General features: G+C 51.2%; 2 protein-coding genes across 2 annotated transcripts in view; both read left to right on the forward strand.

Annotated features, from left to right (window-relative positions):
• Nucleotides 1-24,449, forward strand: part of LOC131095372 (zinc finger protein 850-like) — a 503,603-nt gene that overhangs the window by 303,709 nt on the left and 175,445 nt on the right. The gene's annotated exons all lie outside the window — the stretch shown is intronic.
• Nucleotides 15,179-17,657, forward strand: LOC131095376 (serine/threonine-protein kinase pim-1-like). Its single transcript, XM_058043072.1, has 5 exons — nt 15,179-15,745; nt 15,869-15,919; nt 16,117-16,483; nt 17,126-17,302; nt 17,551-17,657. The coding sequence occupies exons 1-5, from the start codon at nt 15,179-15,181 to the stop codon at nt 17,655-17,657; spliced, it is 1,269 nt and encodes a 422-aa protein (XP_057899055.1).

The raw sequence follows: 24,449 nt of genomic DNA on the forward strand, positions 1-24,449 counted from the left end.
TCCTCTTCTGCTGAATCATTTTGCTCCTGGGAATGAGCTGTTAATCCTCAGCCTGTTCATCTGCAGACCACAAAGGAACTGATATTATTAGGGAAAAAGTGGGGTTTTAAATATTTTCAATATCGGTCACAAAAAGGAAAGGGAAAGAGGGGAAAATGGGTTTATATTTAAGTGTAAGCCCCCACCATGCTCTCCCTACTCTGCCCCCTATAAAGCAATTAAGTGAGAATTGTGCTTCTGAAGATAACAGAGTCTTTGCAAAGGACACTGGAAGTAGTAGTGCCCAGAAAATTCCCAAATTTACAAAAGATATCCAAGTCAATCCTAATTACTACAATTACTGTCTGTCTTTTGGGAATACTGCCCTGCTGTGCAGCCCTGTGGAGCTGGAAGAAGCTTGGTGAATTCGGCAGCATCCAGTGGAAAATCCTTTGTTTGGGGGAGGATTTTATACTTTTTTATCGACATTTCAGAAGGGAGCCTGCCTTTGTGCAGGCACAGGGAGAGTGAGTGTTGAAACAAATTGACTTCCAACACAACGGGCCAATCCCCAAAAGAGTCCAATTTATTCTGTTGATTCCTTTACAAACATTTGTTACCTACCAGTTTGCATTATTCCCATTTGTTCTCAAGACTAAGAAATTTGGGATTTTAGATTGCTGCTCAGTCTGGTAGCGACCATAACCTGCCTTGGGCTATTGAAAACAAAGAGTTGGCATCACTGAATCTCTGGTCTGTTTCCATCTGTAAGTTAGGAAATGTTTCCCTAAGCCTTGGTAGCAGTGATCCTCGTTCTAACTTATGTTTTCAACAGGGAATTTCCTGTTTTATATTCTAAAGATTGATGAGGTTTCTCTGTGTCTTTGTAGGAGATGGAAAACCAGAAGGCTGAAGGCCCATCTGTCAAGGAGCCGGTGAAGGAGAGGAAGGATGGCTCAAAGGAGCCCCAGGCCACATTGTCGTCTTGCAAAAGGTACTGAGCACTTTTCTTAGATGTGACAAAGCACATGACAGGCTTTACATGTCTCTTCCTCAGGAAAAACTTTCTGGCAGAGATGACCAATGCCACAGATTGTTTCCTTTCCCTACTCTAGGATATGCTCTAGGATAAAAAATGTCTACTTCTGCATTGTGCTGAACACAACTTCTCTGGAGGGGTGTCCACAAAAATGGAGAGACAAAAAGACACCCATTGGCTGCAGCTCAGACGATCCAGTGCAGCGGCAAGGGCAGTGTTGTGGAGGCTGGGAGAGGGCCAAGTTTCTGCTACCTGACTTGGGACAAGTAAATTCAAACAGGGCTTTTTTTTCATCTGAGTGGAGTAATTTTCAGATGGGTGTTTTGATGAGAAATCTCAGTCTGGAAGCAAGATGCCATTCCACAAAGATGCAGTTCTCGTCTGTGAGGTTTGGCCTGGCTGAATCATGGTTTTCTTTCCCTCAAACAGTACCAAGTTTGAGTAGTAAGTAGCAAGGCAATTCCTGAACAACTTCAGTCAACGGGTGTCTGAATGTGGACTTTATGCCTTGATATTCCTGTCCTTCATGTAATTTGCTTGATGGACAGCATGTTTGGTTTATTTCCCCCTGTGCTGCAATCAGCATTTAAGACAGGAATTTGCTCCTTGCTGTCTCTTCATGGCAGTTGCAGAGCTGCTTGTACCTGTTCTCCTCTGATAGCAGAGGGGGTTTATTTAGCTCTGTCCTGCTCAGCAGTGGCAGGAAAGTGACCACATGCCTCAGTAGCACAGCTGGCATCTTCCCGTGCTCATGGAAGAGACAGGTTGATCAGGAGAATTGTTCCCAGTGGGTTTGTTAAGGTGTGCATCTGGTCTCCAGGGGAGCAATTGAAATGTGAGTGTAGTTCTGGGATGTCTGGCTTTTGCTTTTATCTCTGTTACTGATTTTCTGAATCCTTCAAATATGGCCCTGTTTATCTGTTCAGATGCATCTGAGCTACTTTTCCAGATTGTCATGCCTGGTTGTAGAGACATTTCTCCAGAGCGATGAGTTTCCTTATTCTAAGACACACACACGTCCCTTATGAGGAGGTATTTAAACTTGGAAGTAGTGTCTCTCTTTCTCCACAAAGCAAAGTGACCTGTGTGCCCTGGCAGCCATCTGAAGATAGATCAGATGCATCTCATCCTTGGTTTTCCTGAGTGAACAGTGGTGAGAATGTCACTGGCAGATTGTCTCCCATAATGATTGTCAGGTCAACGTTGTTCTTCAGAGCCTCATGATTTTCCAGCTTGAAATCACAAAATTGGGAAAGCTGCTCAAGATGTTTTGCTCACAATTAACTGCAGTTATTGTCTGTGGCTGCAGCTCTCTCCACAGAGAGCAGCAGGCACAACTTTGCCAGGCATTGTCCTGGGGAAGGCTGTGGGAAAATCAGAGAAAAGAATGAGAAACAATTCTTATCTTCACTTGCTGCACCTGTTGTTGTGAACACATAGAATGTGTTATGGAGAGTTGTTTACTAAAGGGTAATTTCTTAATTGGCCACTGGTGATGGTGTTTTGAATTCGATTGACCAATCTGGTCTGTCTGTATCAGACTGTCTGTAAGGGCGATGAGTTTCAGTATAGCATAGCATAGCATAGCATAGTATAGTATAGTATAGTAAAGTGATTGATCAGCCTTCTGGAATCATGGAGTCAATGTTAATTATTTCCACTATGGGGACGCCATGCTCGGATAATTATCACCACCAGGTCCTCATTTGATTTTATTTTCCAAGGGGAAATCTCCCTCTGATGGACACCTCCTACACCGTGCAAAACCTCAGGTCACGTCACCTCCAGCTGTGGAAGAAATGGAGCTGCTCCAGAAGCTTTACCATCTCCTGGAAGCCAAGGGGTTTCAGACAAGGATGGAAGGAGTGGAACTCCTCCAAGACTTGTATAAAACCAGCCCCCAGCTCATCTCCACTAACATTGCCCAAGTATGTGGGGTATCTTCACTGTTCCTTTCCTTTAGCTCCTTTCCTAAGCCTGTAGCAGCAAAGTTAATTTAGTGTGTCTTGGCAATCCGTCCTGGCTGTTTGGGACACGCTGGTCCCTCTTACCCAAACAAATGTAATTCCGGTCCAGGCTTCAGGATAAGTTATTTCAGTCCAGCTGTATTTGTCTGGCAGGTGCCTATTGATGCTGTTCATCAGATGATGGCAGAATTTTCTGCTGGTGTAACTGCAGAAACTGCTCTCCCCTACTCCCAGTTGGGTGAAGTGAAGGGAATCCAGCCCCTGAAAGCATGGCAATTGTTCTCTAGACCAAAAATGGGTTTGCATAGGGAAAAGTAGTATCAGGCTGGGTTGGTTTAAACCCAGTTGTTTTTTTTAAAGAATACTTCTATATACTCCATCTTGTCTTACACAGGCACAGCTCTGGCTACTCATTTCCATCCTTGTTCCTATTCCTCTTGGTAAAGACAGTGCTCGCCCTTCTTGGTGGATCTTTTTTTCTCTTTGGAAAAGGAGGAAAACAGCTAAGGACCTATCTCTGCCTTCTCCTCCCAGTAGCTGCTTTTTCCCTTTTTCCAGGAAAAGGTGCCTGATAATGTGGCAGTCAAGGGACTGAACCTGCTCTAATGAGAGATGTACAGCACATGACATTTCAGAAGTCCACCTGTTACTTAGAGAAATGGTCTGGATCCTGGAAGAGTTGATCATAGCCCTGCAATTCTCCAGACACTGGCTCTGAGACAAACAAAAGAAAACTTAGATCTCCTCCAGCCATGGCAAAATCATTACTGCCCTCAGTACTTGAGACAAGTGTATAGAAAACCAGGCATTGTAAACATCTGCTTCCATTCAAAGCAAAGGTACTCTTAGCATTAATAAATGGAATTGTTTTAATGGTTTATAGATGGAGAAAAATACCATAGGAACTATTCAGTCCCCAGCCAAACCTCCTAAAACAGAAGAAAATCTTTCAACTAGCATGAGGTTGCACCACCATTCCAGTGAGTGGCCCACAGGAAAACAGTGAAATTGTGCAAGCGAGTGCTGACCTGACAGAAAGAATCACTTTCATCTTTGACATTGCTGACTGCTATATCCACTCTTCAAACAAGGACATTTGAATCCAGCTTTCACCTTGCTTGTTCTCTTCACAGATTTTTGATTATTTTGTCCTGAGAATATCTGAAAGCCACAAGAAAGTGAAGCAGAGGGTGCTGGACATGCTGGCTGAAATCACAGGAACCCCTGAACAATGCCTTGAACCCGGTGACCATTGGTTTGGTGGAGGGAATAACAAAGAACCTGAACTCAAAGGATCCCAGGGTTCGTGGGGCAGCTGTGAAAGCACTGGAAGAATCGATTGCTCATTTGGGTAAGGCTGAGCCCTGGCAGGGACTCTCCTCAGCTTCGTCTCTGTCTCTCCTGCACAAGAGAGCGCTGAGTGCTTTGACAGCTGCTCTTGTCTGGGGAACCCTCCAGCTGACACCCACCAGAGACTGTGCAGGTGCAGTCCTTATGCACCATCCCAACAGGCTGGAATGGGATCAGCATTTCCCAACAGTCCCAGGAGCCCTTGGCTCTGTGCTGCTTGTCTGAAGAGCAAGTCCTGGGCTGCAGCTCTGCTACAGTTCAGAGGAAAATGGCGTTTGGAGTTTGCTTGGGCCCCGTCTGACTTCCCAAATGAACAGCTTTGCTGTTGGCATGAAGGGACACTGACCCATCAGAGCTTCTGCAGAGCAGCCACCTGCAAGGCTCTACATTAGAGGCATTAGCTGCCTATTTTCCACTTTTCTTCTTTGTCTTCTGTTTGCAAAGGGGAACTTGTGATTCACCAAGTTCATTTCTTTATATCAAACAGGTATAAACCCAGCTGTCAATGATGCCTTGTTCCACATGTTGTTTTGCATGGGGCAAGATGGCCACAGCAATTAACTACATAGGCAAGGGCTGCTCTAAATTCCTTTGCCACACAGATTTATGTCAGTTCTGAGAATGCTGCACTAGGGAAATATGCCTGAAAAAAGGAGTGTTGAAGAGGCAGGTCTTCAAGAGGAGTTTCCACTTTCTCCTCCCCAGCTGCCCTGTGAACTCAGGAACTGCCTGACTCAGTGCCTTTCTGTGTCCCAAGTATGGGGCTCTTCCTTTTTGCTCTGGGATGCAAAACCTTTCACTGCTTCCATGTGACTGAACTCTTGAGGTCCCTGATGTGAAATGTTTTAACAAAGCTCCTGCTACAGCAAAAAAGTTTCGATTTAAAAATGTGAAAGGAGAGCTTTTCTTTTGGAATTTAAAACCCTGCCAAGTAGGCTGGAAGGAAAGAAGAATAGGATTCAAAAACCAGCAGAAATGTACTTTATTTTATAAAATGGGGTTGGCCCTGCCCTTTCCCTCCCCACTGTCCTTTCTCCTATGACCTGAGAAAAGTGAGCAGAAACGCGTGTTTCCCTTGTAGATAAAGTGTCCCTGCTGAAAGAGTTCAGCTACCAATGGAATCACCTGAGTGGCCAAGCCCTGCTGGATGTCACCGAGCGTATCACAGGTTTGGCCTCCCCTTCTGAGCCAAGAACTCTTCCCAGGGAGCATTTACAGGGAATGCCTGTGAGCAGACAGCAGAGCAGCTCCTCCAAACCAGGAGGTGCTGAGCTTGTCCCTGCTGCCCCATAGCCAAGGCAGGTGGGTTTGGCAGGTTTTCCCTGGCTACTGCAGAGCTGGGCAGCACCTGAGATGGGGGCAGCGCTCGGCCTGGGGCTGAGCTCTCACTGGGGCATCTCAGAACCACCTCCAGCAAAGGGAGGGCTAAAAATGCCCCAGCTGGCTCCTCTCTGGGGAGCACAGGGACATCTGTGATCTTTAAGGGGAAATGGTGGTAAATGCTGTTTCAGGGCATCAATTTGTTTTGTCCTCACAGAATTCTTGTTTTTCTCTTGGAAAGTTTTGAGGCTGAACCGTGCAGAGCCTGGGGGTCACAGCTTAGGCCAGAACTCAACAGAGGTACCAGAGGCACGGGTTCAGTGCAAGGCAGACTCTGGGGCACAGGGACAGAAGCAGAGTGCTGAGGCTCCCTGCCTGTGCTGTCAGAGGGGCCTTGGACTGAGCCTTTCAGGGTGTGCAAACAGTGTCTGCCCGTGTCAGCGCTGTCTGAAATGCTACAAATGCAGCTGATAATTGATTCCTCAGAGGAGCTTGCTGGGTCAGCAAGAGCCAAGGAATGGAAAAAGGATAATCTCAATATATAGCGGAGATGATTGATAGCCTTTCTTTAACTGGGGCTAAATCCACTCCTAATTATGCCAACATCTTTGAATGCAAGGTTTAATACACTTTGTGTCTTCATTAGGAATCTCAAAAGGGCATGTTCAGTGATTGGGAATGTCAAAGGCCCTTTAAAGAGCATTTGAATAAAGTAGATCTCCAGCAACAGGGAATTTAGTTTAGCTGTTCTTTGAAAAAGAGGTCATCTTTTTCGAAAAAAACGGTTTAACCATAAATTTGGAGTACTTTAGAAAGAGCAGATGCTCTCTCTGCGATTTAGTAGGAACAGACAGGTGCTCCTCCTGATCAGTAGTCACCAGTGTCTTTGATTGCATTTAAAATCAAATGAATTCCCATTTAAAATGGGTTCCATAACCCTTTCCTGCTTAGCAGAATTGGTTTTGGGTACTTGCAGGAGCTCTTTCATTGTTGCTGACTGCTGCTGGATTAACAGCATAGAGAAAATGAAGTCTCTTCCACCACAGAATATTAAATGGCTGCTAGATAACATTTTGTCTGATCAGAAAATAAGAATGGTCTCCAAAGCATTTCAGATTTTGATCTCTCAGCCAAATCTGCCATGCAAGAAGCCTGTTGGTAGTAACTTGTTGTCTGTGTGTGATATAGCTCAGTTCACAAAATGAGCAGAGAGATTTCAGAGACAATATGAGAAAACACTCATGTTTTGGTTATATTTGAGTTCCCTGTGTAGCATTTTTCTTTCTCTATGCCCTTATTCAAGTGGACATTATAAGAAAAAATGCCATTAACATTGAGAGGGGAAGAGGCATTAAAATGTGGAGATGCCCAAATGCCAAGGCAATGGGGTCTGGGTAATTCTCTAGAGATGCCCTGAGGTTTGAAACAGCTCTTTGTTGGAAGCCCCAGAAGCATTCTGCCAAAGACCCCAGCTGGTCACTGATGTTTCTCATCCAGCTGTCAGGCAGCAGCCATCTCTGGTGGGCTGGAGTTTTGAGGTGTGTTCTAACCCTGCCCTTTGCTGTGTGCCGCTGAGCACAGGGAAGAGCCAGATTAGACATTTGGCACTTGGCATCAAAGTTACAAAAATGGAATCATCCCTTTTATTAGAAATCTCTCCATTTCCTCTCTATGGTGCATTTCCAGATCTTCAGTGTGGGTTTAGACAACTTCTTAATGGAAATCAAAGGCAATTGGACATTTCATTCATTGTTCATGCAGAGACTGTGAAATAATTTAGTAAAGGTAGGAAGTCTGCCGCAGGGACAAGGCTCTGGTTGGAGCAATTAGTGCTGAAGGGTTGGTGGTTCTGTTTCCAGGATGCTCAGCTGCTTTGCCCGTTTCTGGACCAAGGGGCCCTGGGTGCTGTTTTGCTGCTCTCGGCCAGAGAGGCTGGCAAGAAGCAGAAGCAGAGGCAGATCCTTGTTGCAGGGAGGCTGGTGGGTAAGGAGCTGTGTCTGTCCCGGCAGTGCTTGTGCAGGGGGTTCATGCCAGGAGCCCTGAAGTCGCCCAGCGCGACGCCCTGCCCATGCTCTGGCCCTGCCTGGGGAACAAGGCGCTGCCTGTGCGGAGCGCCAACGTGCGCACCGTGGCCACCAAGCTGGCCTCTGCCCTCTGCAAGGTGATGGGCACCCAGCTGAAGAAATGTGCTGCCAGCGAGCCTCCACATGTGCGGGAAAACCTCTCCAGAATGCTGGGCTGGTGAAGGCGAGATGTTCTCCAGAAGGCTGAGGAAGCGCTGAGTTGGACACCTCTGGATTTGCCTTTTGAGCTGTGCCAAAAATGACAGAATCCTAAGGAAGAGTGTGCATCTGCCCCCACTCACTCCACCACATTTTCTAGTCATGGCATGGGGGGCCTGAAGCAACTCCAGATGGAGGACAAGATGAAGGGCAGTCATGGCTCAGCCTCACACAGAGGTGAGGGGGGAGCTGGGCCAATCTCTGCTGGCAGGAAGGGTCTTGTGGCAGCCCAGAGAGGCTGTGCACATTGCCAGGGAACAGCTGTGCCCTGCATGTGCCCCTGCAATGAGCTGTGCTGCTGTCAGTGCCCCTGGATCTGTGGGGCTGCTGAGCTGTGGGGCAGGCAGAGGAGCAGGAGGGTGCATGTGCAGCTGAGCCATTCCTGGGGAGCACAGGGCTCTGGGCTCCCTGCTGTCCCAGGGCAGCCCAGAGGCCAGGCTGGGCCTGTGCCAGCTCTGGGAAAGTGGCTCAGGGTTTGCCCTGGCCTGCCTCAGTGTCTGCCAGCAGGAGCATGTTTCCCTGTGCAGCTGTTTGGACATTTCCAGGAAATGTGTCCCAGGAAATATGGAGCTTCAGATGCTTTAGGTTTGCATGGTGGCCTCTGTTAAACTTTGTGTCTGCATTTTGCAGATCTGACTGGTTACAGTCTTATTGAGAAGTTTTCTCTGGACACTTCAGATGTTCCCTCACCCACAAAGTCCTCGCCTCCCGTCCAGAAGAGCTCTCTTTCCTCCAAGCTCAGGAAGAAGCTGCCACCTGTATGAAGTGTGTTTGAAAAATAGGATTGATGTGTTAGGCTTGATAGTTACAGCTGTACATATGTTCTGATCTTTAGATGCAGTTTTGAATTATTGAGTTTTGATTCTGTCTTTAAGTTTTGATGACATATTTTTAATTCTATATATTTTATTTTGATGATGAAAAAAAGTAAATAAATAAACAAAATTGAAAAAACCAAAAGGAGAATGTGAGACCATGACCTGCTAGCCTAGAGATTATGGGAGTGCAGCTCACTCAATGTGCCAGTGTCCCACCACATCCTTTCCTCATTGGGCCTCTCCTCTTCCTCTTTGGCCATGGTTTCTTTGTGTCATTTGTGCTGCTCTTCGTTACTTGGCATTACAACAGGGCCACCACTGACATGTTTGGGGGTACAATGGATCCAAAAGATCCTGTCTAGTCAAAGGTTTTCTACCTAGGTGTGTTCTGTGCTCACCAAAGACCTGAGCAAAGAAACCAAGAGAAGTGTGCCCAAATCCCAAAGCTTTGCTTCTTTGCAATCTCCCACAGATCTGGCTCACAGGTGTCTTCAATCACAATTCCATAGGTAAGAAGAGGTCGTGTATTTCACTGGGAAATGATGCACTGCTTTGGCAAAGTAACCTGTATGTATATTTACCCGGGACAGCAGTCCAGCTGTGTTGTTTGCACCTTGTTTGCAGAAGGATGAGTGCACTGGGAGGCCAATAACAAGTGACAAGGGTTCCTCAAATCTGCACTGCAGCCTGGGTGCCATTCAGCCCAGACCTCGGGGATCATTTGTTCCCATGGACCAGTGCTTGCCAGTGGAATGAATTCCTGCACAGCTGGAAGAAGCAATTCTGGATTCAGCTCCAGCTGTTGGTGGGCTGCATGATCATTGACAATGCTGCCCTTCCAGAAATGATTCTGCAGTTTCCTTTCATAGTCATTTGAAGCTTTGAAACTTCACATTTCAATTTGCTTTGCCTTAGGGAAAAACACTTCTTGGCCCAGTACAAACTGTAACCTTTTGACAGCAAAGTCCTCGTGGTTGCCAGCTTCTGATGTTACACAATGTCACCTGGCTGCATGTGTTTGCTTAGCTCTGGATCTAGTCCCGGCCTAGTAAAGGCCAGGCAGGGTGGCACATTGCAGGGAAAATTGGTTCGTGAGCTTATGGGGTTGCCATCAGCAGCAGAGTGAATGTGCCCTGTGGGGATTCCTCTGGAGACAAAATTAGGGACCTACCCCATGCCACAATATTCTCTTAGATCTTTCTAAAATATCCTAGAAAAGGCTGTGAAACTTCACATCTCCTTGCACACCCACTGTTTGGAGAGGGGCATTTTTGTCCCTCCTCAAAGTCATTGCTCTTGCACATGAGAAACATGAACATCAACCAACAGGAATGATGCATGGTCCTGCTGCTGCTGCTGCAGAGCACTGGGCAGTGCAGACCTGGGTGTTACCGATATGAGCACTTAATTAGCATTTCATGCTCCTTCAAGCTGCCCAGATCTCAGGGCTTTTTGTTTCAAAGCAGCCACTGCACCATCTCTGGGGAAGAACAGGAAATGGGAAACAGCGACTGCCAGCCCTGCAAGGGTGTAGGGGAAAACCTGAAGTGTCTGCATCAAAAGATGAATGGGAAGAGTGTAATTGCCAAAGCAAACACTTCATTAGGATAGCAGCACCAGTTCTTTACTGCATGCTTGCATGAAGATCATTTGGGATGTCCTTTTTGTATCTCATGCAGAAAAGGAGCTCTTAATAATACCACACTACTTAAACCAGATTTGGATGTAGCTCTGTAGTGGTTCACAATGAAGCAGACTGCCTGCTGTGTCACTGCCAGCCCTGCTGAGCCTGCGAGGGACCAGAGTGTATCCCATGCCTGTTTTCCCTCCAAGCAGAGCTTGGTTTTCCTCATTAGTGTGGAGTAAATACAAGAGTAATAAAATGGACAATTAAACTGGCCACTTTGGAGGATATGCTCATGCTTTCGCATGTCAGTCCTGCACCTCATGCTCCCAAGGCTTGTTACTCATCATAAAGTATTTTAACAAAAAAACCTCAGCTCTCATGTTACATCTGAAGAAAATTGCACAAGATCATCAAGAATTCTGCTGTCAGGAACAAGACAAGAGCCTTCCGACACTCACTTGCAGCTGTCCTGGATTGCTGCAGCCCTTTGTGAAAAGCTGCAGCTGACAGAGTGTTTGGAGTTGGTTTGGGCCTGTATGAAAGATCTGTGGAGCAGTGTGCAGGGCTCTCCTGGCAGGAAACTGTTTGTCCAAGCCCGGGGACACGGTGCCGGCAGGAGCGGAGCGGCCCCGCTCCCAGCCCGAGAGTCTGTGGGCTGAGCCACGCCGGGGAGAAAAGGCAGCGAGGGGCTCCAGCCCAGCTGCTTCACTGCCCTGCCCGCTCCATGGAGCTCTGCCACGGGAGAAAGCCGATGCCGGATGAGTCCCCGAGCTTCCATCAGCTGCTGGAACTGCTCCGTGACAGCTCCTGTTCTTCCGAGAGAGACCCCGGCGCCTTCTTGTGACGCGTGTCATGGGGGGATTCTGTTTGTTAATAAAATGTTGGGGGTTTTCCACTTTCATCTATCAGTAATAATTTCCTATTGCTGGAAATGGACTGTTGGAACACTTCAGAGGAAATGATTTATTGCACAATATCCTGTTTGAAGTTGTCTGAGACTGTGTGAGACAGATGGCTTCACACAGGAGCATCCCCAAGGCTGCTGAGGGGAAGGCACAGAGGAAGACAAACCCAGTATTTCTGAGGGAACTCCTTGACACCAAACCAACCTGAGTTGTCAAACAGCAGACCTGATGTTTCAAGACATGGGCCACAGGGGAAACCTTGCAGTGTGTTTGGTCTAGGCTGGGTTATGCTCGAGGCAAATGTGTTTCAGTGTGTTGGATAATACTCTTTTCTTGACCTAGAGATGGGGCAACTGAGAGGTGTTTTAAAAACTTTTATTCCATTTTCAGTCTTATGAGAAGGGTGAGACAATAGAGATGTTATAATTCACGTCATCACAATCAGAAGCCAACTATTTCCTAATTATAATACATTATAATTAGGTTTTTTGGTCTATCAGCCTTTTGCCATGCCACGTTGTGAATGCCTTAAAGCCAATTATTAAAACTGCCCCTCGTGGGTCCCACTACAATGCATCTTTCATAGCTCTGTTTTTCCAAAATCTTATTTGCAAGGCCATCTTTTGGAAGTTTTTCTCACCTCCATTTCTCTCTCAACAATATCTGTCCTATTCCATGGCATTTTTAAGTTAGCATTTCTTGTCTCAAGGTTTATATACAGATTCATACTCTGTGGGCATTCTACTAGGCCCTAAAAGCTTTCTAGATATCCATTTCCCACATCAGTGCACTTGGCTCCTTCTCTCCTCATTGTGCCTGGCAAGCACAGGAGCCCAGAGCTCCTGCAGAACCCATCACAGCACTCAGTGGGAGCAAACTTGTGTCCAGTCCTCACCTGGAGCTGTGGTGCCCAGCATTCCACCTCACTGGAATGAGGAACTGTTCCTGCTCTTTCAGAAGGAGCGAAGGAGCTTTGGCCTTCAGATCAATTGTCTGCAGGCTCCTGCAGTGCCTGGTGCTGCTCCCTTGCCAGAGGCACCCCAGGCCAGGGGGGCACATCTGGGCTGCTGTGTCTGTCTCTGGGGCTCCCTGTTCTGGGCAGTGAGGAGGAGCTGCAGAGGCTCTGCAGGACTGACAGGATGGGCTTTGGGGCTGGCAGGAGAAGCTGAGGGACCTGGGCTGCTGGAGCTGCTGAAGAGGAGGCCCAGGGCTCCTCCTGCAACTGCTCCAAGGGTGGTTTCAGAGAATCCCAGAATCAGCAAGGGTGGAACAGGCCATGGAGATCATCAAGTCCAACCTGTGCCCTGACACCACTTTGTCTCCCCTGAGCCTCCTCTCCTCCAGGATAAACAACCCCAGCTCCCTTAGCCACTCCCCACAGCTCTTGTGCTCCCGACCCCTCCCCAGCCTTGTTGCCCTTCTCTGGACACACTCCAGCCCCTCCATGTCCTTCCTAAATTGGGGGCACCAGAACTACAAACAGCACTTGAGGCGCTGCCCAAGCAGTGCCCAGCACAGGGGAAGAATCCCTGCCCTGCTCCTGCTGGCCACACAATTCCTGATCCAGGCCAGGAGCCATTGGCCTGCTTGCCCACCTGGGCACACTGCTGGCTCATGTCCAGCCTGCTGTCCATCAGTCCCTGCAGGTCCCTTTCTGCCTGGCTGCTCTCCAGCCCCTCTGGCACCTTGTTGAGGGAGGTGGGCAGGGAGGGAACAGGTCCAGATCCAGTCCTTCCTGAAATGTGGTGTTTGCTGGCACTGCCAGTTCCCAGATTTTGATATTTCCCTATTCTGGCACAGCCCAAGTGCAGCAACTTGCTGGCAAAGAAAGTCAAAACCAAGCAAAGACCTGGTACCTACAGCAACCCGATCTCATGTTTGGTGACACTGCCAGTACCCATATCGGGAATGTTTCAGATGCCTGCACAGCCTAATTCCAGCAGTTTGCTGGCACAGGAAATTAGAATCTGGCAATTTCTCAGTGCCAGCAAAACCTGGCTGAAAAAAATGCAGCAATTTTCTGGAAAGAAAGCCAGAACCCAGCAGCTTCCCGGCACTGCCACCAGCACCGCCCAGGTCTGGTGTTTGCTGGGCAAGTGCCCAGATCTGGAAATTTCCCAGTGCTGGCACAGCCCAAGTGCAGCAATTTGCTGGCACAGAAAGCCAAAATCTGGCAATTTCCTGATGCCAATACAGGTGCCCAGACCTGGTGTTTGCTGCCACTGCCAGTGCCCAGATATGGAAATTTCCCTATTCTGACACAGCCCAAGTGCAGTAATTTGCTGGTACAGAAATCCAAAACCTGTGGCAGCTTCCTGCTACTAGGTCTGGCACTGCCCCCACATCTTGTGTTTCATGTAACCAGAACCCAGATTTGGAAATTTCTCAGTGCCAGCAGAGCCCAAATCTGGCAAATTTCTGTCATTGGCAATGACACCACCCAGATTGGTCTTGGCTGGCAGTGCCAGTGCCCAGATCTGAAAACTTCCTGGTGCCGGCACAGCCCAAGTCCAGTGATTTGCTGGCACAGACAGCCAAAATTTGGAAATCTGCAGGTTCTGGCACCAGCATCATCCAGCTCTGGTGTTTGCTGGGACCGCCAGTGCCCAGATTTGGAAATTTCCCGATGCCTTCACAGCCCAGGTCTAGCAATTTGGTTTTAGGTAGCTTAGGAAGCGAAGTTCCTTGGACTGTGGCTTTCCTTTTTCTTGGAACTGTTTAAACCTGTTCTGGACTGAAAGCCCAGACAAACACCGGCAGCAGCTCACACCTGTGGCCCACCGAGGTCTGGGACACTGCATTCCAGCACCAGAGGGACTTAGAAGAGACCGAGTGAGCAAACTACAACCCACAAAAAGGACTTCCTGAATTTGCCATCTCTTCACCACTGTCAGAGGTTTGATTTAATATTATTCATTTTTCATGTTTGTGAATACTTTACTTGTTAAATAAACGGGTTTTTTTCACATTTCTCGAGGGAAGTCTTTTCCTGAACTAGTAGGGGGAGGGGCCATTTGAACTTTTTCTAGATGGACCCCTTTTGGAGATTTCCTCCCAAAATTTGCCCTAAGCCAGCACAAACAGTCACAATGAAAATTTCACCAGTGGCATAATTTCCCGGTGGCAAATCTTGTGACAGAAGCTTGACCTTGTTCTCCATGAGAGATTCTTGGGAAGAGCAGACAGGTGTAGATTCCTGGAAAACTGAAACAGCTTTCCAGAAGTGAAATGAAAATAAAAGAAACAATCCAAGATCTTTTCCTCTATTTATTTCTATGTTCCCCTTTTCTATGTTGCATCCCAGTAATTCCAGATGCACAGCACCTGTAAGATCGGTGACTTAGTGATTTTTAGACACTAAAATACCATGAGCCACACACAGTTTTCCTTCCCCTGTTTTTACAGGAAAGCAACACTGGAGATGTAAGTGCAGTGCTCGGGTCAGGTAGGAATCCTACCCCAAGGGAAGGTGTCCCGACAGTGTTTGCCCCTCAGCAAGGACAATGCCCAGCAGCAAGCGAGGGGATCGCTGTGCCAGAGTGCAGGAGTCAGGGCTCTGCATGTGGGCTCAGCACTGCAAAGTTCCCGTGTTTGGGCAGACGGAGGGGCTGTCCCCGGGGCGCGCGGGGCTCGAACGTGGGGCTCGTGGGGCGAGCGGGGAACGGACACGGGGACGAACGGCCCCGGTGCTTCAGTTGCAGCGGCGGCAGCGGAGGCAGCAGCAGCGGCAGCAGCAGTAGCGGCGGCAGAAAAAAAGAGATATTTTGAATACTCTCTTTCTTTCTCTTCTCTCTTTCTTTCTCTCTCTCTCCCTTTCCCGCTGTCGGGCACCCTTCTCTCGGGGTCCCTTGCCCGGCGTCCCTCTCCTCTCCCCGCCTCCCTCTCCCCGTGATGGGCCGGGCCATGCCCCCGGCCCGCCCCCGGCCCCGGGCGGGGCTGTCCCGAGCCCGGCCCCGGCCGTCCCGCCGCGGTCTCGCCTCCGCCCGGCTCTGGCTGTACTGGCGGTGGCGCTGCTGGGCGGGCATCGGTGCCGGGGGCCGGGGCGGCATCGCCGCCCTTCGGCTCCGCCTGGCCCGAGCCCGGCCCCGGCCCCGGCCCCGGCCCCGGCCCCGGCCCCGGCTCCTCCCGGGGCCCGCGGAGGACACACGCGGCGCGGCCGCTCCCGCCGCCTCCGCTGCGGCTTCCCCGGCCCGAGCTCCGCCGCTCGGCAGCGCGGCCGCCGGCCCCGAGCCTCCCGTGCCGCGTTCCCGGGAGCGAACGCCGGGGCATGGCCGGCCCGGGGCGGGTGAGGGGCGCTCGGGGGCCGTCGCTGGCCCCGGGCCGAGCGCTGACCGCCGCGTCCCGCCCGCAGGGACGGCGCAGGAGGCCCTGCAGGAGCGGTACCGGCTGGGATCGCTGCTGGGGCGCGGCGGCTTCGGCAGAGTCTTCGCGGCCACGCGGCTCTCGGACGGCGCCCCGGTGAGCGGCGGGGCCGGCGGCGGGCGCAGGAGGAGGGGATGCAGGAGGAGGAGGGCGGAGGGCGGAGGATGCGGCTCGCAGTGCGGGCGGCGAGCTCACCCCGCTGCTGCCCTTGGCTTGCAGGTGGCCATCAAAAGGGTGCCACGGAACCGCATCCGGCACTGGGGCGAGCTGGTGAGTGAGCGGGGCCAGCAGCCGGGGCTGCCGGCCGGGGATGAGCCCGGGCCCGGCACGGTGGGAGCCGCCAGGACGCCCCGAGGGAGAGCGGGCGTGGGGCCAGCGCAGGGCGCAGAGCATCCCGGGCTGGCTGAGGGCTTCCCCAGGTCTGGCACGGCATCGGCCCCACTGACGGCATCGTGCTCCTCCCGCAGCCCGACGGCACCAGCGCACCCCTGGAGATCGTGCTGCTGGCCAAGGTGTCCACTGGCTTCCCCGGTGTGGTCCAGCTGCTGGAGTGGCTCGAGCTCCCCAACTGCATCGTGATGGTGCTGGAGCGGCCAGAGCAGTGTCAGGACCTGCAGCATTTCATTCGGGCACGGCGGTTCCTGCCCGAGGAGGAGGCGCGGGAGCTGTTCCGCCAGGTGCTGGAGGCCGTGCGGCACTGCACCAGCTGCGGGGTCCTGCACAGGGACATCAAGCCAGAGAACATCCTGGTTGACCTGGACACCGGGCAGGCCAAACTGATTGACTTTGGCTGTGGCACCTACCTGCAGGACGCAGTCTACACTCACTTTGCAGGTGAGCCTACACAGGGCTGTGCTCCCGCTGCTGACATCTCATGGCCCAACATCTCCCAGCCCAAGCTGGCTGTGGCAGCGGGGATTCTCCCTTTTGCTGCCAGTCAGGGCACTGAATCTTCAGCTGAGTTGCTTTAGAGCGGGGCTGGGTGGGCAGCCATCTTCCAGCCCTGCTGGCAGCCTTTGCCAGCCACTCTGCCCAGGACTGGGGCTGGGCTGGGGCAGCCAGCCCGACCAAAACCCCCGTGGGTGGGGGTAGCAGAGAGGGAGGGCAGAACCTGTGCCCCAGCCACTTTGGTGTGCAGACGAGAGGAAGGGCTTGGACTGCTCCACTCGCCCTGTTTGCCTTGGCTTCATAATATTTTTGGGGCATTGCAGGCAGGGAGGATATGGGCAGGTTTTTTCCCCAGCATGGAGTGGGTTTTTCCTTTGCATGTCATGGTCGGGCCTAGCCAGGGCTGCCCTCTTCCAGCACCAGAGGCTTCTTTTCCAACCCTAACTTTGTGCACAAGTCCCAGGTGCTGGTGAGAGGGCAGTGGTCACCCTGTGTGCCCCTGATACAGCCCCCGTACACCCAGGGATGCTGGGGTCAGGCTCTGGGAGCAGCAGCATCCCCCTGATGAACTCCATCTGTATTCCATAGGAACACTGTCCTACAGCCCCCCAGAATGGAACGACTTTGGCTGGTACCATGGCGAGCCAGCTACCATCTGGTCCCTGGGCATCCTGCTGCACCAGATGGTCTGCGGGGAGCACCCTTTCAGGAGGGGCCAGAACCTCAGCTGGGGCCAGCTCCCGCTGCCACAAAGGCTCTCTCAAGGTGGATCCTCTTCTCTGGGCACGGGGGGAATCCCAGTGCTGGGAGCCAGCAGCGGGCTCGTGGGCATCCTGCACTGGCAGCTGCTGAGGAGGTGGCACATGTCCTGCTCTCCTCCAAAACAGGGAATTGATGGGAAAGTTTAGGCCCAGCTCTGAGCACATCCAGCACGGCCTGGGCACGGGAATAGTGGGCTAAATCAGAGAAGAGCCTTCTCTGGCTGACCGTCACTTTCTGCTTTCTCTCCCCAGAGTGCAAAGACCTGATCAGGTGGTGTTTATCTGTGAACTCCTTGGACAGACCCGCACTGGAAGACCTGTTCTGTGATCCTTGGATATGGGATATTCCTCTGCCATAGAAGAAAGGAGAGAGCCACAGGCACACTTTGATCCAGAGCCCTGGTAAGTTCCAGCTGCACACATGCCTTGGCAATGAGAAGCAAAGGAACCCAGCCCTTTTTGTGCTGCCTGTGTCACTGCACCGGGGTCATGGGATGGGAACACACAGCCCTTGTGCTGGAGCTGAGCTGCTCTGCCCAGCACTGGTGGCCGCCATCCCAGCTGGTTTTGCTTGTCCTGGTTCCCTGACAGCTGGGGCCCTGGGCAGAGCCCTGAGAGCCTGGTCTGCCCCCAGGGAAGGAGAAGGAGCCCCTGGAGAAGCTGTACCGGGTGGGGATGCTGCTGCTGCTGCTGCTGCTGCTGGAGACAGCGAGGGTGACATCAGAGATGACAAGCTCTTCCTCAGCCTGGCCACTGGAGGCTGAAGGTGATGGACTTTGATTCTGGCACCTTCTTCAAAGGCAAACTCCACAGGGAATTTGCAGAAGAGTCCCACCCGGGGAAATTCTGCCAGATTTGGGCAGGGCCCAGCCTGGCTGGGAACCAAAAGCTCCCCCTTTGCTGGGGCAGATGCAGCTCATTCTTCAGTGGCTGCCAAGCTGCTTTTGGCAGGGCTGGGAGGATGGGCTGGGGTGGGTATGAAGTGGGAGTGGGCTCCTGGCCCTGCCAACAACCCCCAGCACCCACCATGCCCCGAGCTGGGGCTGGGACTGGGGCAGCCAGCCCGACACAAACCAACCCCATGGTGGGAGCAGAGGTGGGACTCCAGAACCTGTGCACAGCTGCTTTGCTGGAAGGAAGGGCTGGGCTGCTCCACTGCCCTTGTTTGCTTTGGGGTCACCCTGATTTTGGGGGGCAGTGCAGGGGGGAAGAGAGAAAGTGTGGGCTTCCCTCACCCATGGCTGGGTTTTTCCCTGGCATGCAGGGGTTGGGCCTTCCTCAAGGCCCTGACAGAGATAAGAGTTTTTACTGTTTTTCTTGTTTTCCTTTTTTGCATCTAATCTCTTTTCAACAATGTGTTGTTTCTTTTCCAGAGGAAGCATTCAAGGTGGTCCAGTCTAGATGGGGAAGTGCCTGGGAGCAGCTGTGGCATGGGTGGGCCGTGCCCTTGGAGAAGGCTGAGGCCATGGTTTGGGAGCAGCTTTTCTTGCAGCCGTGGCTGGCATGAGGTGGGTCCCTGTGTGCTTGGCAGGGTGGGATCAGAGCTTTTGGGAGCTGGCAGCAAGCACAGGAGCATCCTGCTCTGGGCAGCTGCTGAGGGCTGGATGTGCCGTGGCTGGCTGCAGGCTGGGCACATGTCTTGCCCTCCTGCTCTGTGCCAAAGGCAGCAGGGATGGGCAGCTCTGGGCACAGCTCTGGGCACAGCTCTGGGCACAGCCAGCATGGCCTGGGCACCGCAGGCCTTGGCACAAGGGCACAGGAGCCCTCAGCTGACAGGCACTTTCTGCTTTCTCTCCTTGCAGCCGGGCTCTGCGGGTGCTGAGGCTGCTCTGGGCTCTGCCAGGGCTCTGCTGGGCTCAGCCCTGGGCCCAGCTGGGCTGGCTCTGCCCTCACATTGCTCTGACAGCTTTGCATCAGACGAGCCCAATGCGAGCACAGCGCCTGAGCTTTGTGCTTTGGCAGGTGAGTGAGACTCTGCTGCAGGCCCAGAGATTGCAGCTGGGGACACACATCCAACTGGCAAGAACCCAAACTCTCCACAGTCCCAGCTGAACGCCTGGATCTGCACAGGGTGTTTTGTCTGTCCCATTCTTCCTTCTTGATTGGCTGGAATTGTGCAATTGCACTTTCTTCCTCCTCTAGAAGTGCCACGAGTGGGCCAAAGCTGGCAAGTGGGCCGTGTTCCTGAGGCAGTGCAGTCTGGAGCTGGTGGATGGAGAATTGCCCTTCTGCACTTCCAGACCAGAGCAAAAAGCTGTAAGTGGGACTTTGTGTCTCTAAGAAATCTCTGAAAGTTTCAAAGGGAATGTGCAGCTCATTCCCACGCTAAGAAGGAAAGTCATCTTCTAAAGATTTTGGGCTTTGACAGAGTTTCCATTCCCAGTCCTGCTTGGAGCTGGAAGGGCACAAAGCAATTTCCTCTTGCCTCAACCACAATTTAAAATAACAATATTGGAAACAATCCCCAAAAACTTTTTAAAAAGACCGCTGAGGTCAGTAAGATGGATCCATGCCATCAGCACATTTACAAAGTAAATAACTGAGTTCTCTTTCAAAAGATCAGTTACCTCTTAATTCAAAGTTAGAGAAGATTTTTCACTGCACACTTGGGTTTAGTTTTTATTTTTCACCTTTTATATAGTTTTTGATTACTTTTTCATTTTTTTTCCTTTCAGTAGAAAACATGTCCTACAAAAGGAATGTCCTTTGCTTCTGGTTTCCGTGTGGAGCAGCTCCCTTCCTGCTGGCTGAGCTGCTCAGGCAGAGCCCGGCAGCTCCTGGCCCTGCAGGGCTGAGGCTTTTCCCCATTGCTGGGCACAGACTGATGGAGCAGCACTGCTGAACACGGGCACACAGAGGGACCAGCAGCAGCTGCCTTTGGCCACCTGAGGCTCCAAGGCCCAAACTCTGAGCAGCCAGGGCTGGAAGAGACTGGCAGGATCTGATCCCTGACTCTGGGCAGACAGGACTGCACAAATGACCCCGCAGGAGCAGCAGCAGCAGCAGCAGCAGCAGCAGCAGCAGCAGCAGCAGCAGCAGCAGCAGCAGCAGCAGCAGCAGATGGAGCTGACTTTGAGCACAGCCCCTGCCCCTCTTGCCTCCCGTGTGCAGCGGTGTCACAGCAGCCTGAGGCACCTGGGAGCCCCCAGTGCCAGCAGGGACTGGAGATGGCAGCCCTGGGCTCCTGAAGGCTGTGGAAGGAACGGAGCTGGGCACTCCCTGTCCATGGGGAGCTTCCAGATGGAAAAGGCTGCTGTGCCCAGGCAGCTCCAAGGGCACAGAAAGGAGGCTCTGGAGCACTGGATCTGTGCCAGTGCCACAGTCCTGGGCAGCAGCCACAGAGCCCTGGGGGAACAGAGGGCACAGCAAGAGGGACAGAACCAGGCAAGGGCAGAGACTGGAGAGAGCCAGGCCTGGGAGAAGGAACAGCTGCTCCATTGCACTCTTGGAGAAAGCTCTTGGCTGGTTCAAAGCGCTGAAAGGCGTGAAGGGCAGAGAGGAGGCCACAGCAAACAATGCTCCTGTTTGAACAGCCACCCCTCTCCGTGTCCCAGAAGGAATTGCATGGACTGTGTTCTTCTCTCCGAGTCGTCTCGTTCAGCATGAGCAGCTCAGCACCAGGAGCTGAAGGAGCTGAAGCCTCAGGCCACAGGAGCTGGGCAAGAGGGAACTTTTGGAGCAAAGTAATGCTGCTAAAATAGCCCCAGCTGAATGCAGTGGATAGAATCATGGAATCACAGAATCCTTTCTGTTGGAAAAGCCCTCTGAGCTCACCCAGTGCAGCCGGTCACCCAGCAGTGCCAAGCCCAGCACTAAACCACGTCCCTGAAGTGCCAAGGCCTGGACACCAGCCCTGAGTGAGGCCTGGACAGCAGGCCCTGAGCCAAAGGTGGCCTCTGGATGAACCTTCCAAGCAAAGGTTATCTTTGTATCTGCTCCCTGATGAAATATGCATGGTCATTAGGCCCTGTAATATATGTAGCCACTCATTAGTGAGACATGTATTGACCTTTGTGTATTTAGAAGCCAGACAAGGCCATGAAATCTGACATCTGACCTTGTTTGGGGCTGTATGGTCAAAGTCAGCTCCCTTGGTTCCTCCTTGAGCCCTGGCCAGGCTTTGGGAGGGACCCAAGAGGAGGATGAAAGCAGATGTTGCCACACTAGCAGTGCTGTCAGTTTGTTCTTTCAGCACTGTCAGAGCTGGGTCCTCTCCCAGCAGGGTTATAGCCTCACCTGGGGCTGGAGGCACCTGCAGGAATTGCCAGTGCCCAGGAGTGGCTCTGCAGCCCTTGGCTGTGACAGCTTCCCCAGCTGCTGTGTGGGTCTGGGGGATGGTAAAGGCTGAGGGTAAATGCTGCTGGATCTTTCTTAATCACTGCAGGCAATCTTTGGTGGGGATGGTTGGGTGCATTGCTGAGCTGCTCCTTTTGTGATTCTTTGCTTCCCTGAACTGCAGGAAATGACACTGATTCCTTCAGTTGGAGTCTGTGTCTTTGGTGCTGACTTTGCCCACTGGCAAAACAAAACTGGCCCAGTCTGGCCAGATGCCAACAAAATGTCACTTGTTCAGTGTAAATGTGAGGAATCAGTGCCATCAGAAATTCCCAGCTGGGAAGCCCTTCCCTGGAGTTCCCTGGCTCTGGAGTGGGCTGAGGTCGGAACCCCATGGGAGCAGTGGGGCAGTCGGGTAAAAGAAGCTGCACCCTTCGATGGCTTCAAATGCATCCAAAAATTGCACATGGAATAGGAAAAGACCTTGTGGGTTTGGGCAGACAAAGCTGAATTTGCTGAGAGCACATAGGAAACAGCACCTTCAGGAGGAGCAATTATTGTTGGAATGCTCCCACATGGAGCAACAGAAGAAGGTTTTCATCTTGAGCTCAGATGCTCTTGTGCAAGTGAAATATCAATATAATAAATAAGTATATATGTATTTATAGGATAATACGACCTTCATGTTTATATTTATAGATTTTTATATATATATTTCTATATCTGCGTATCTGTATCTATATTTCTATATCAATATGTACATGTAAAATAAGAATAATGTAAAATATTGACAATAATAATGTGAAATGCTGACAATACTAATTTGGTATCTTTGGCTGCTCAGGGATGTAACACTAAATACCCTACAGAACAGGATTGGCCAGGACCCTAATATCAGTGGTCAACTTTGTGAGATTGTATACAACGGAAAAAGCAGAAAGAGATGAAATTGGCTATTTTTACAGGGTGTGCTGATACTGTGATGCAGAGTGCTTTGTCTCTTCCTGTGAAAAATACAGTGATTAGGCCTGCAGGGTTTTTCATGTACCAGACTATGCACAAGCTGCAGGATTGGTTGAAAGGGTGAGGGGGTTGTTAAAAGAGCAGTTGGAAAAATGAGGAGATGGGAACCTTTGCCCATGGAGAACCCATGTCCATGATTTGCTCCATGCCCTTACAATGGCCCACTGGGGAAATGAAACCCCCTGGCTGTGCACGGCTGCCCCCAATTTGCAAATCCAACCATGGGCAGTGAGACTTGGGCTGCCTGGGAAATTGTTCTGGCTGTGATGGCCCCTGGCAGGGCCAGCCCAGAGGCTGCAGGGCTGGGTCTTCATGCATTGGAAATCATTAGGATAAATTCAAAGCAAATGAGAGCTGTCAATTCTGAAACAGGAATTCAGATTCTGTTGCCTTCCGATGCAAGGCGAGGTGACCTGGTTCCGAGGAAACGGCACGGCGACCCACTGCCCAGGGTCACTCGGGCCAAGAACACACACAGACACCAGTATGGTGGACGGTTCAAGACCTTTATTGTCCCGTTTCGTCGGGTTTTATACCGGGAAAGTTTTTTCCCTACGTCAGGGGGTCTTACTTTACTGTAATTGGCTAGTAAGGAGTAGAAAGTTACTAATGTTAGGGGGGACAACATTATTGGGTGATCCTTTATCACTAGGAGTTAGGGGGAGAGGAGCTCTACTGCTTTCCGTAACATCGCGAGACTTTCCGAACGCCTGACCCTATTCTACTACAGATTCCTCCAGGACACTTTGCTTTGGTAACTGCTCCCTTGGAGCTTGGCCTTGCAAAGTGTTCCTGTCAAGGCAGGAGGAATTGATGCAGAATATCAAGGAGCAATTACAGTAATTCTGTAAACAATAATGAACAAGATTGGATTATTCAACCCCATGACAGCGTAGCACAAATATTGATCTTGCAATTTTAAGAACGATTGTGAAAACAGGAGATCCAGCTCCCGTCACCACTCTTTGGGGAGATAAAGGGTTTGGATGCAGCAGCCCTAATAATGGAGCCAGAGTGTGGGTCCGGAGGACAAAAGGCCCTCCCGAGGCAGCTGAAGGAGCAGCTCCTAGGAAAGACAACTCTGAGTCCTGAGCCCTGGTCAGGAACAATGGGAATGTGTCCCTGCAGCCAAGGATTCTGTGTGAGAACAAGTAGATCTGACAGGAGATTGTTTTACACATCCTGCCAGACCAGATCTCCCTGTTTGCTCCAAGGGCCCCTTTGGAAACTGCTCTGATCCAAGGGGCTCCATGTGAAGGCTGCTGTGACACTGAGGGACTTGCACAGGAATTCCATTAGGGAGCCTGGGTGCCCCTCAGGGCCTGGGACCCAGCCCCTTCCAGCCAGAGGGGAAAGGGCCCCCCAAGCCTTGTTACCCACAGACAGCATGGTAAAGCTGAACAGCAAAGGGCCTGGGGGCATTATTCTGGAATTAAAAGGGTGCCAGCTCCATGGACAACAGAATTCTTGTTCCTAACTCAAATGAGATTGAGAAAAAAGAATGAGGAACTATGTCACTAAAGTACTACTGATGTCGGTAAGGTGTACCTTGATAGTCAGCCAGAATCGTTGTCTGCCACAAACACCTCCAGTGTTTCACCAAGGGATTGGTCATCAAAATGTAATGATGGCTTATGATGGATTGCTGAGCTTCTTTTGTAATTCTTTGCTTATGATGATGTGCTTTGCTGAGCTTATCCTTTTGTAAATCTTTGCAGCTCTGCATGATATAAATGACACAATTCCTTCAGTTGGTGTCTGTGTTTTTGGTAGTGACCCCGGGCCCTGGTGAAACAGGGCCCCCTCTTGCCTAAGTGTTCCCTGGGAAGGCAAAAGCCCTCACTGCAAAACTC

Source organism: Melospiza georgiana, chromosome 34 (genome assembly GCF_028018845.1).
Source record: "Melospiza georgiana isolate bMelGeo1 chromosome 34, bMelGeo1.pri, whole genome shotgun sequence".
In the NCBI taxonomy this organism is placed as follows: domain Eukaryota; kingdom Metazoa; phylum Chordata; class Aves; order Passeriformes; family Passerellidae; genus Melospiza; species Melospiza georgiana.

Excerpts from the sequence above, each read along its gene's own strand:
- LOC131095376 (XM_058043072.1), top strand. The coding sequence starts at position 15,179 with ATGGGCCGGGCCATGCCCCCGGCCCGCCCCCGGCCCCGGGCGGGGCTG. Across the intron at positions 15,920-16,116 it reads TCCGGCACTGGGGCGAGCTG|CCCGACGGCACCAGCGCACC; the intron begins GTGAGTGAGCGG and ends CTCCTCCCGCAG. Across the intron at positions 17,303-17,550 it reads GCCACAAAGGCTCTCTCAAG|AGTGCAAAGACCTGATCAGG; the intron begins GTGGATCCTCTT and ends TTCTCTCCCCAG.